The following is a 14,306-nucleotide window of genomic DNA, read 5'->3' on the forward strand; positions in this document are numbered from 1 at the left end:
TTTATCTGTGTCTGATACTGGGAGCCAGAAGAATCTGCATTTACCTGTTGTTAAAGATGATAACAAAATGTATTTCATCAATATATGAATGGAACATCGGAAATTGATTGACAATAACCACAAAAGATCTTCCCAAGGCCTTACATTATATGAAGAAAAAAGAGGTAAATTTGGGCCACCAGAACCAGGCATGTGGTTATTTGACATCGGAAGATTTCGCTAAAAATCATGGGGAATAGGTGGTACCTGAGGCATACTATGCATTCCTACTACAGGTCTACCAGTAACCTATTGCATAGGTTGAGGAAATTGGATTTGAGAAGGTTGAGACATCGCAACATTTGCATGTCCAAGTGGCAGAAATTGTTGAGATGACCCGGAACCATAAGGTTGTGCCTGCTGGGCTGGAAGCATAGGCTGGAACTGCTAAAGTTGTGGGGAAAATAGTTATCATAATGTCTCTACATTTAAAAGTCATTTATCCCTCCCCAAGCCACCATAAATTTACATGCAGTGACATGGATGGAATAGCACCAGGAGTAGGACCAGCCAGAGGAGGTATAAGAGGCTTCTCAACCAATATCCATGCAAGAAAGAATAGATGAAATTAGAATATAGCTACTTTTCAATCATACTTAGTTAATTTTCCAATCAATGTGGAAAGCTTGTATCCATGCGCAACTCCCTAAATTAATTTGAATGACAAGGTAAGAATTTTGAAGCCAAACCACATAGTAGCATGAAACCCTTTTCTTCATCTAATAAAAATAAAGCTTGAAATGAGAATAAAGAGACATAGGAAATAGATGACCTATCACAGCATTAGATAAGAATGGAAAAAATGATAAGTATCTTTACCTTATGGCTTGGGTTCAACAGCTACTGATGGCGTAAGTATCTTTTCTTCGGGTGTAAAGAAGCACATCTATTAATGCAAAACTATGATCATCGAACTAAAACGTGAGGTATGAGTAGGTATTAGGATAACTGAAAAATATTGAGACCGGAATGGGTTGTGCCTCACTCTTCCCTTCTGATGTTCTACGTCATACTGATATCACTACTAGAATCTGAAAGCCTGACTTTGTTATTCTCTCTATCATCTCCCCCTTAGCTTTAAGCCATCATATTAAGTTTGGGAGATCCTTCACTAGACTCTAAACTGAAGTACACTCACTGCACTTTGGGGTCTGAAAAACTACTATACACGTATATCGTGGCACTTAACCCGAATGAGTACACCTAAAAGTGGAAAACCCACTGTTAATACTACCTTCTGAGATACACTTTATCATTCTATAGACCTAGTAGTCATCATATAATACTTGCATACTTACTAACTTTGAGTCTTCATGGGTATCCCCATAGTCGGAGTGTACACCCTCTAGTGCTTTAACTATTATTTCTATTAGTTCAACCTTCAAAAACTCAAACGTAGAACCTATCACTCAACATGGATATCACCAAGCCTTCAATGAATCATACTACTTCCGACATAGCCTACCAATATCGCGACTCCAAACTTACATCTCTCTACTATGAGAATCAAGATCATATAAAAAGGCTCAACACTATCAATCAAAACTCCTTAACTTGGCTATTTAGAATACCAAATACCATCTAACTAGTCTTTCTCCACCTAGCAACTCAATGGTACCACTCATCACACAAAACGTAAAATAGTCTTATAAAATACCGCAACCTCAGATCACCTTGGGCATACTTCTACATTATATATGCAACATCATACTTCACTACGAATCAAATAAACTTAAGCTCTTGCATATATCATTCAAGCCTATTAGATTACTTCCATAAAACTAGTATCGTTAACCAAGAAATCATCACATCCACCTTCATGGACATCAATTGTTCAAAACTTAATGTCTAGTTCTAAACATGATTTTACAACCCAACCTTACGCATGATTCTCACTTGGATACCATGAAATAGACATCAAGAAACACTAGTACACTAGAACTTCCAAACAACAAATAATTGATCTTGACCTTACGGTCTTCCCTATCATAACTCATTAGCACGTACTATTGTAACACATCAAGCCTACTAATTTTTTCCCACCAAACATACATTATTAATCTCATGCCACTATTTTTACCACCACATTCTACATTAAATTCAAGCATATAGTTCTGTACCAATCATCTATCACTACTGAAAAATGCAACATAATATGTTAGTCCATAAAATTTGGGAGATACTATACAAACGCCTCAAAAATCACTACATACCTTCCCACAAGTAGTACTAGTTTACAATTACCAACGAAAAGAGGGTCAAGGGGTAAAGTTACATAATAGACATGATCAACCTTAATCTTATATTATAACCCCATACAATATTTTCTACTTATATGGATTTCTCACCTCATACTTACCCAAACATACATTTAGACTACCTTCAAATTCCACAAACAACCATGAGTCTATACTTACAACTTACTGGCTAATATAGCCATTTTCACAGTTCAAGCAATCAAGAAATCACCCTAACTAACAACTCCTTCTCTAACTTCTACTAAACTAACACACAATGACAAATCACCTCTTTACCAACTCAATCTCATGCAAATAGATTCATATATATATATATATATATATATATTAAACCAACACAAGAACAAAAAGGTGGACAACAAGTTTCTAGTGAATCGAAATAGGCTTCACACGGCTTCACTAGACTTTGATTTTGTATTTTGAACAAGAAAATGAGATGAATGATAAGTCAGTTATGCTAGTGAATCAAAAGAGCCCCACAGGGCTTTACTATACTTTATTTTTTCAACAACACCTTGATGACAATATTACATGAGATAGAAATTTAATACGCAATATCCAATGAACTAAGAATACACATCTTACTCTGTATAAATAAAATCGGAGTCAAAGACTTCCTCTACGGACTACCATACCATCCACACATGCTACTAGTTACCACATTAGTGTATCACCAAAAGGGGGTAAATCATTCTCGAACATCGGTTATTCAACTAAAATATTCATTTACACAAAAGTCACCCTCTCTCTTACTTCTAACTTTGTGACTTTATATCACCAACTTCTTTGTCTAATTTCACTACCAATAGGTCAGGACAACAACACTTTAACGCATACTACTATTTGGGTGGAAATACAGTTCCAATATTCTACTACACATCATCCTCCCCCCCTTAAGCAAGACATTTGTAACATAAATTTGAAGGGGACTAAATGCAATTAATACCTCAAGCTGAAAAGCATGATTCCATCAGGATTAATGTTTACATCAGAATCAATACACATTAAAGAACTAACAGACACTTCTCAAGTCCTTGCACAAATTTTCACTCTTATATGGTTCAATGAGAAAGGACCATACCATTTAGATTCTAAAATTCTGCACTTAAATCACCTCAATAATGAGACACATCCGAGGAAATTAAAGTAAGGAAAGAATTTGGGATGACCTTTTTTTTACTTTCGTATGGGCGACACCATAGCACGAAATAGAGTATGAAAGAGGAACATTTTGACTCTATTGCACGAACTAGAACATAAAGAAAGAGAGACATTCCTAAACACCTAGTAGCTTCCTGCTTACAAGTGTGGCGCACTACACACCCATAAACAAGACACTACCCGATGTGATTTTACAAAAACCCTGGGACTATGAACCGCGCTTTGATACTAAGTTTTTCATGACCCAAACCGGGGTCCTGACTGTGACGAGCATTCCAAACCATGAAGGCCCATAACACCCCTATCTATCTGGTAATAATGCACATAATTCATATGATAATAAGATATGCAGAAGATACACATTATTACTAAAATCATGGTCATAAATCAAATGAAATCAACAAAGGGGAAATAATGTCCCACAACTTATATCGACATCTGAACAACCGTCTGCGAAATCTCTAATACATGACTGAAATAAATTACTGTCTGAAAACTGGAACAAAGCCCCCAGTAGACCCAAAACTACTAAATGATAAATGAACTGACAGACATCAAGCCTTCTGAAATATAAAAGGCTCACCACTTGATTTTGCAAATCTGTCGGAAGAGATCTACTGGTTATCTGGACCCCTAAACTATGCCTCCAAACCTGGGAGGGAAGGGTATCAATAAAAAAGTACTAGTACGCAGAGAAACTAAAAACAAAATATAATATTTTTTTCCAAATATAGGTGAGAACCATTATAAAGCAGTTCCATATCAAATTATTTGAAAAAACATGGGCATAATGTAATAGTTTTCAACAATAATGTAATGCAGCTGAGCTAGGTGGAATACCCTACATATAACATTTACACCAATTGTCAAATCTTGGTTTCCGCCGAGATTAGAGTATTCTGTAGGGTACCGTCATAACCGACAGTTGGTGTAAATGTGATATGTAGGGTATTCCACCTAGCTCAACTGCATTACATTGTTGTTGAAAACTATTACATTATGCCCATGTGTTTTCAAAGGATTTGATATGGAACTGCTTTATAATGGCTCTCACCTATATTTGGAAAAAAATATTATATTTTGTTTTTAGTTTCTCTGCATACTAGTACTTTTGTATTGACCCCCTTCCCTCCCAAGTTTGGAGGCATAGTTTAGGGGTCCAGTAACCAGTAGATCTCTTCCTCGTTATTGATTTCATATGATTCTTTCCCATGTTTTCATAATATTATTTATATTCCATAGCTATTTTATCATATGAGTTATGTGCATGATTATCAGACAAATAAGGGTGTTTTGGGCCTTCATGGTTTGGAATGCTCATCACGACCAGGGCCTTGGTTTGGGTAGTGACAAACTTGGTATAAGAGAATGGTTCATGGTCCCAGTGTATCTGTAAAATCACGTCGAGTAGAGTCTTGTTTGTAGGTGTATAGCGCACCACACTTATAAGCAGGAGGCTACTAGGCATTTAGGAATGTCTCTCTTTCTTCATGTTCCAGTTCGTGCAATAGAATTAAAATATTCCTCTTTCATACTGCCATTCGAGCGATGGTGTCTCCCATATGAAGCTAAAGTCATCCCAAATTCTTTCTTTATTACTCTGATATTCTCAAACATGTCCCATTATTGGGGTGATTCAAGTGCAAAAAGTTTAGAATCTACATGATATAGTCTTTTCCGATTGTGTCATATAAGAAAAAAATTGTGCAAAGACTCGAGAGGAGTCTGTTGGTGCTTCAATATATGTTGATTCTGATGTAAACATTGATACTGATGGAATCGTACTTTCCAGCTTATGGTATTAAGTGCATCTAGTCCCTCCCAAAAATCTTGATACAGATGTGGACGATGTATAGCAGAATGTTGGAACTGTATTTCCACCCAAATGGTAGCATAAGTTAAAGTGTTTTTGTGGATGCAGGGATTGATACACAAAATGAGCGTTTCTTTTGAAAAATCCCCAAGCAAGTCGGGAGCCATGACAGAGCATATAAGTCTTAATAACGGTACTTTTGGTAGCCCAAAAACTGGCTCAACACCCATTTATTGACGACCTTTCAAATTGTCCATCTCATTTCTTGAGATAAGGGAGGACAAACAAAAGTGTCTTGTCTTCTTTACAAATATTGTATTTAGAATTTTTCTAAAAAATAATAGTCGCTAGCAAAAGCGACTTTGCGTCTACTAATCGTCTACCTTGAGTACAGGTACATGCAGAAAGCAAGACCCTGACAAATGATTTCAGGAGAAACTATTTTTAATTTATCAAAAGAACCATTGCATGTCATTGCCAAGAGGGCCATTGCATATCATCGTCATTTATTATTTGTTGACGCGCTAGACATAACGCTGGCATCAAGGATATTATTAGCATTCAATATGTCCATTGACACCTAAGACACAACGCTAGCATCGAGGATGTCATCATCATTCCATATCTATTGATGCACTAGACACAACACTAGCGTCGAGGATATCATCAGCATTCAATATATCTGTTGACACGCAAGACACAATGCTGGCGTCGAGGATATCATCATCATTTAATATCTATTGACGCACTAGATACAATGCTGGCATCGAGGATATCATCAGCATTCAATATATCTGTTAACATATAAGACACAATACTGGCGTCGAGGATATCATCATCATGCAATATCTATTGATGTAATACACACAACGCTAGCATCAAGGATATCATCATCATTATATAACTATTGACATGCAAGACACAATGCTGGCATTGAGGATATCATCATAATGGATTATCTGTTGACATGCAAGACATAACGCTGGCGTCGAGGATATCATTATCATGCAATATCTGTTGACGCGCAAGACGCAATACCGGTGTCGAGGATATCATCAGCATTCAATATATTTGTTGACATGCAAGACACAATGGTGGCATCGAGGATATCATCAGCATTCAATATATCTGTTGACACACACGACACAATGCTAGCGTCGAGGATATCATTATTATTTTATATCTATTGACACGCAAGACATAAACGCTGGCATCGAGGATATCTTATCATTTTTTAAATCAGCATCTGAATGCATCGAGAGCACACAATTTGAAGGGATGCCTTTAAGTCGCTATCTAAGGATGAATGATATATAAGATTTCCTAGAAATTGACAATTTGAGGGTCATCTATAAGTCATATTATTTGAAATAGGATAGTGTACAAGATCACCTATGAGTTGATAGCCGGTAGGTCATCCGTAAGCCACAACAACATCCTAACCAGATAGTGTGCAAGATCGCCCAAAAATGGATAGTTTAAAGGTTATCCATAAGTCACAACTAAATCCTTATCGGAGAATATGCAAGATTATCAAATTGATACATCCAAGGGTTCTCTATAAGCCGTGTCATATCCAAGATCGATTATGTGAAGGATTACCCAAAGACTAAAAATTTAAGGGATTATATATAAGTCATATTATATCCAAGGTCGGATGATATGCAGGAATACCTAAAAGCTAGCGATTGGAGGGATATATGTAAGCAATCTCTTATTCAAAGTCGGATAATGTACAGGATTACCTAAAAGGTAGAATTCAAAAGGATATCTATAAGTCGCCTCGTATCCAACATCAAATAATGCGTAAGATTATCTAAAGATTGATAATATAAAGGAAATTAATAAATCGATCATTGGCTATAACCGGAGAGGTTATCATTCCACATGCAGGAAATGATATAGGTACCTAAAGGATTGCCACACTAGCATAAGATTACATGGTTGTAGAGACCGTTCTGCATAAAGTATTGCCGGTGTCCAAAAGGGCCACCCACTTTGAAGATATTTTCAACCGACAAATATCATAATTATACAACAACCAAGAGGGTTGTTGTGTTTGGTATTGCCGGTTATTTTATTCCAAACAGGTACACGAAGAGATCACTCCGCTTTTCAGGCCACAACTCACGTGGAGATATGGTAAAAAACAGCATGCCTCTTTCATGTATTATGTTTAGCACTAACACTTTTTGGTTGAAGCATTGTCGAGAGCATCCGAGAGGATGAAAAGCTCAAATCAAAACCACAGGTGCGGATGACTTCAAATAGGACGCAGCACCCGAATCCAACCCGTTTTATTTTTCCTCTTTATGATCACGTGCGTTCCACGTGAATCTATAAGAGAAGATGCTGAGAATCTTCTAGAAACACACTTAGGTGTCTCATCCAATGTTCAAATTCCAAAATTCTCGGTTAGAGGTTTACGAATTCGTACATAGGTAGAGTATTTTCTTTGGATTGTGAAGATTATTCCCTTTCCACCAATTTCTATTGGCCACTTTTTGGAATTCCGTTCAAGAAAATCAAAATAGAGGTACAGTTCATTAGGGTCTGGATCTTTTGAATTTCAAAAATGAACCCTCAATCCCCTTCTATAAGTATCTCTCCTTAGAGCAAGAAAAAGGGATTTTTTTGGGGATTTTGGAATTTTTTTTCTCTGGCATCTCGTTTCCTTTATGGGTTCTCCTCTTCTTTCTCTTTGGAGTTTGAAATTTTAGAGGAAAAGGGGGTTCAAAATTTTTGGGTTGAAAATTTGGGGTTAGAAAGGGGGGCTCTCAGAGGGAAAAAATATTCTCTTTACGCCCAAGAAACATACATTTTTAGGAGGTGCGTCTGAACTGTCGAAGCAGTTGTGAGTTTTTCAGTTGTCGGAATCCTATCGTCAGCTCGTTATCCTACTTTACTTCTCCAAAAGAGGTAAATACACCTTTCTTTTTAATTTTGTTGGTCTCATATTCGATGTGGCTTTGTAGTTCATAGAGTAGGAGAATAAATTCTTTACGTATTTTTGAAATTCGAAAAAATGTTCAAAGAATAGATATTAGGCAGCCTGTTCTCGTATCTTTTTTGGTCAAATGCAGGAAATTTTTATAAATAAGAACTCGAATGTTATTTTCTTCAACTTGCCATTCTCGATGTACAATAGTCTCATTTGATTCTAAAGTTTATTTTAAAATAGAAGAGTGGACCATAGGGCTGAATTATGTTTTCTTCATGGCTAATTCAATTTGCTGTAATTGACTCATGAGAACAAATTAAAGTTTGATGGGCTAATGTTTCTTTCCTTTCTTGCTTTTCTTGTTCGCATATAAGTTGTGGCATCTTGTCTCATGATTAAATTACCTAAAATTAGGTTTATGTATTGTTTGAATCTCATTTGTTTGTTAACCCAGTGGTAACGAAGGCATTAAGATTTCGGCCATGCTTTTCTTGAAGTTTCAACTACCGTATTCCTTGAATAAAGTGATTAAGTCTTTAATTTTTTATGTTTGGCATTCTGGAATTTGAACGTTTCTTGTGATCCATCGTTTATGTAGTATGATCCAGGAGTTGTAACTCTTTTTTTGTGACATGCTTAATTGGGTCCTTTTGTGGCATTAAAGTGATAAATTATTTTCTTTATTTTGCTAAAGACCATAAGAATTTCTTGTTGAAGCTTTATTTCCTCCTGTAGTTGAAATTTCTTTAATTGATTAGGAACATTTTCTTCAAACATTATAAAATTTTGCTCCTGTGGAATTTTTACCTGTGTATGAGTGTATTTGAATGAACCAGGAATGCTATAGCTTATTAATTGTTAAACTCTTGAACGTATGTTAATTTCTTCATTCCTTTCTTTACATTCACCCCCCTTGGAGTTCAAATGGGCCCCTTCTCTCTTTGCATTTCATAAATGGGCCAATGAGGCCTATCCTTCCGAGTTAGTTGAAATTTCTTTAATTGATTATGAACATTTTCTTCAAACATTATAGACTTTTGCTCCTGTGGCATTTTTACCTGTGTATGAGTGTATTTGAATGAAGAAGGAATGGTATAGCTTATTAATTGTTAAAATCTTGGACGTATGTTAATTTCTTCATTCCTTTCTTTGCATGCACCCTCCTTGGAGTTCAAATGGGTCCTTTCTCTCTTTGCATTTCATAAATAGGCCAATGAGGCCTATCCTTCTGAGTTAAGCCCAAAAGAAAATCCTAGAATCCATCTCATGGCATATGGATACGAGGAATTGAAAGAAGAATGGGTTAAAGTTCCATCTTTGAAGTGGCAAAGGGGACTTGAAAATCTCGTTATTTCTTCTTTATTGATTTATTTATCCATTGTTTCCATTATTTATTTATTTATTTACTTATTTTTATTTTTATTTAGTTAGTGACTTATTTATTTATTCATTTGGGCCTCGAAGCCAAAGTTGAAAATATAAAATAGGTGGGGCGAGACTCGAGCCGAAAAGGGCTCGAAAACATAAAATTAAGACAGGTGAAAGAGGGGTCAAAAACCTAACTAGATTAGGACAGCGTCAACGGTTTGGGCTTAAAAGCCTAAATCACTACTTCTCCCCTTTCCCTTTTTTCTATTTGCTTACTTGTTTTACGTGTGTTTTGCGAACCTAGTAAAATCCTTAGTCAAGTCGCTAAAAAACTGGTTTTGCATAAACAACAAAATATTCCTAAAATCGCTTTTCTTTTCAAAAAATAAAATTTTTCAAAGTTAATCAAAAGACGATTTTCAAATAGTCCGGATAACCACAAGTTAGCAGACATTTTAGGTGCCTAATACCTTCCCAAAATGTTAATAGGAACCGCTTATCTAGAATCTCTAACTTAAAATTATTTTTCTATTTTGAATCGTTTGCAGTAACTCTCTAAAGGTTTCTTATTCCTTTTCAAAATTAAGTGGTGACTCTCAAAAAGTCAAAATTTCCGTAAAACAATATCAACCACAATCACATCTACACATCTACTACCCCCACCCGAAAGTAGCAGAAGATTAAGGGTTTGTAGTAATTCAAGTACCTTATCCTCTTGACTCTTGCACTCCTTCTCTTTTAGTTCATTAAAATATTTGTTAAATATTTTAAGCAGCAAGCCCTCATCACCCATTATTCTGTAAACTATTAACAGCAAAGAAATTCACATTCAATGTTACAACATAATGAGAATCATGAGATTATGAATAAAAAAAGTAAAAATCCAGAGCATTTCATTTTATAGCCAAAGAGGCTAGACAAATTGAAACTAGAGATCTAGCAGCATACTACATCAGAACCGTGAAACAATCACAAATGCCAACAATAAAAAAAAACTAAAACAATCATAAATGTCAGAAATTTAAAAACTAACTGCTAGAGCTATTAAACGCCCAGTGTTGGAACAGCTAATAATTGACATCAACCAATTTCTAGAGGGATAAGTTCAACATTAAAAATCACTTAGCAAAATGGTAATTCATGCTAATACTATAAAGAAATAGCCTACCTAAATGTTGAGGAATATAAAACAACAAATCATTCAACACAACTATTATTCTAAGGTACATTCTAGAACTATATGAATTACTGAGTTTAGAATATTGAAGGAGTTGGTCCTTGAAAATAATATCAATTATCAATCTCCAATGGTCTTTGCAATTATGTTACTAATTCTAGATCAATAAAAGTAAAAGAAGCTACTTTCCTATCTCCGAAGAGGGATTTGCGTCCTCCCATTTGGATGATGTAGTAATTTCCCGCAACCACAGCAAACAAATAGATTATGGTTTAAAGGAAATATCATGGGATCCCATCCATTGAAATGTGAGAGATCGTAAACTGTTTACTATACCTTTGATTTATGAAGAAGTTCATAGAACTCATCTGCTAGACCTTTACGCTTTTTAGTTTCTTTTTCTTCTTTCTCCCTGGCCCTTTCCAGTAACTCATCAAAGACAAACTATGCAGATAAAATATGCACATTCAATACTCAATGACCCAGCAAGCCCAAATGCATAGAACATAAAGTTTAGAAAGGAAGTATGGAATAAGATTCAGTATAATCCAAGTATGTCCTCTTATTCCTTCGTTTGGAAGGCAAGGGGGATATAATGTAAGAGTATTATTACCATCTTTTGGAGTAACTCCTCACATTATAATCTTTGATAAAATGCTTTACAAAAGTTTTGAGTTATTGAAAGTAAACTAAAAGCCTTAAGAGACCCAACCTTCTAAGCATAATTCTTCGACAAGATACCCCTTGCAATTCCCTCTTCCCACATACATAGATTATACGCCATGACCATAAATAACCTCCAAAATCCAAATGATATATGAAGAATATCCTTATTAAAAAAATAGTAAATGATCGTTGATATCATCCAGTTATGTTGTTAACCAGTTTCGTAGGGTAAAACTCTTATCCACTAACCGTAAAAACAGAAAACTACAAGGCAAATTACTTTGAATTAAGCAACTTAAGATATGTGCGGTCGGTGTAATATTAAACACCGTCATCCAGGAAATAAGAACTAAGGAAAATGGTACCGAAACTAAAGAATTGGAAGCAAAAGCTAACAACAAATATTTGGTCAATGTGGTCCTCGTCTTTATTCTTGAAGGTTTCAGGCTTACTTGCTAACCGACACACTACTCTTCTATTAACTCCATTACAAGAAGATCCAAATTTAATGTGGGATAGGTTATGGTTGATACTAAAGGAAAATGCCACTAACCACAGTTGACTACCTACGAGTTGCCAATTTAGCAGTCACAAATTGACCAACTTCCAGTGAAACATAACATGGAAGTACTACTAATGCTTTTGCACTCAATCCACTCATCTTATGCAGGACCTGTCCCAAAGACAAAAAGGGGACAAATACATAGAAATCCATTTAGTAAATGGGGTACTTCAATTTTCTGAACATTCAATTCAACATGGGTCGATGTGAAACAGTGTACAATGCTTAGCCATAATTAGACCTTTAAGTTGGTATCTGACATTGGTGGAGAGCTAACATACTTGGTGATTGCAACCTTAAAATCATCAAGCGTCCAGGTTGATTTCAATCCAATCTAAAAGTAGAGATGGCTCAGCCAAAATATTAGGTACTAACCGAAGCACAACAGAGGTTAAAATGAAGAGTGGTGATTACCTCGGCCATCCTAACTGCATCTTTAATTTGTGACTTGTCATCAAGATACTGAAGAAACATACAAGTAACAGAAATTCAGACTGCTTATCAGTAACAAAAATAGGATACCAAATGGAGCCTTGTCCATGCATTTGAGTTACCACAAGTCTATAAATTACAAGCAGGATGATGGGGATGAAATTTCTTTCATGAATTCCAACATTTCTACACTTGTTCAAAGTCATCTACAATATCACAAGACACTTGACACATAAACTTAATTGCACTGATCAGGTTAAATTGAAGGAAAAATCAAGCACCTCTGTTCGGATAATAGGAAAAAAGTGAATAAATAAAAAGGGATAGCATCTCTGTTAACAACGCTTTCGTTATATTTACTTAATAACAATCATTTATGAACACAAACAGTAATACAAACTTTAAAGATAGAAGTTGACATCTTTATCTTACAAGGGAAAAAGAAAAGATTTTCAGCATCTGAGTTTCTGTATAACTCTCACCATCCCATCGCAAGAGCCTAACTCAAGAAAACATTACCAAATTCAATCATTGAATAAGAGTACGAACAGGATCATTACCATGCTAGGATACTAGGTAAACTCCCTCTTTCATTAAGAAAGAAGATAAATGCTAATAACATTTGATCATTCAAGTTCAATTCTTTTCAAAAAGGGCAGAGAATGAAACAATATATCGTTTAGTTAGTCGCAAGTGTGTATTACGGCAAAAAAAATCATAGTGAGGGAGATGCAACTTTATTTAGAGAAACAGAGATGCTCTCAGGCACTTTTTCCGAGGCTAATCTTTTCTAAGACTTTACTTTCATTACATCTCAACAACCTCTTCAGAGGCGAATTCTGGCACTAAGTTTATTTAGTTCAATTTATATGGTTGACAACACAATATATTTTGAATTGGGTTTTAAGTTGCACGATATCATCTGGAGTGAAATAAAAATTAGGGTGTGGTACAAATGGACAAAACATGGTTGAAACTTGACCAGACAAACCACTTTTAGGTCTCATTTGTTTGCACTTATTGGATTTACGAACCTATTCAGACCTCAAACCATTAAGTGCATTTGTTTTAATTAGGATTTTAGCTCTTAATATGTATGAGTAGGTCTTAATCATTCAGATGTGGAACCAAGTCTAAATATCATTTATAGATATTCTTGTGTAGGATAAAATTCACCAATATCATTTATAGATATTATTGTGTAGGATAAAATTCACCACCACTCTATCCACAATCACCTGTCACCACCACCAACCACTTCCACCATCACAACCAACATCACTACCAACTACACTGCCAGCCGCTACCACACCTACCACTTCCATTATTCTAATTATATCCACCGCCAACTAGGGGTGTTCACGGTTTGGTTTTTTAACCAAACTAAACCGCGATCCAAACCAAACCGATTAAAAAAACCTATATTTGGTTAGGTTTGGTTTGTATTTGAATATTAAAAAACCGATACTAGTTTGGTTTGGTTATACTCTTAAACAACCAACAAAATAACCAAACCGAATTGATATACATGTATATTATAATTATTTTTATGTTTTTCATAAATGTAATCTAAATATTTGTTACATTTTATATTTTAATGATAATTTAACTTTAGTCGTAACACATTCAGTCATATGTCTTCATCTGGTTGACAATACATTATGAGATTCTAAATGAATTTCATATTTTGAATGACAAATGATACTAATTGTGAAAATAATATCTTGTTATATATTGAAATTTACAGCTGAAATTCATTAGACTATACACAACCACTAATTTTAACTTTCTTTTGATCCTTGTTGAGCAAGAAGTTTATGTGTTCACTATTTGGGGGTTTACCATATCATTCTATTAAATATAGTTTTTAAATATTTTTTTAAAAGTGT

General features: G+C 35.1%; 1 protein-coding gene across 1 annotated transcript in view; it reads right to left on the reverse strand.

Moving 5' to 3' along the window:
• LOC124889013 (pre-mRNA-processing protein 40A-like) overlaps positions 1-14,306 on the reverse strand; it is a 65,649-nt gene that overhangs the window by 25,862 nt on the left and 25,481 nt on the right. Inside the window, 2 exon segments of the mRNA XM_047400300.1 lie at positions 12,227-12,319; positions 12,400-12,447. Of these exon segments, the coding sequence (XP_047256256.1) occupies positions 12,227-12,319; positions 12,400-12,447 (141 nt within the window).

Source organism: Capsicum annuum, chromosome 11, assembly GCF_002878395.1.
Source record: "Capsicum annuum cultivar UCD-10X-F1 chromosome 11, UCD10Xv1.1, whole genome shotgun sequence".
Lineage (NCBI taxonomy): Eukaryota > Viridiplantae > Streptophyta > Magnoliopsida > Solanales > Solanaceae > Capsicum > Capsicum annuum.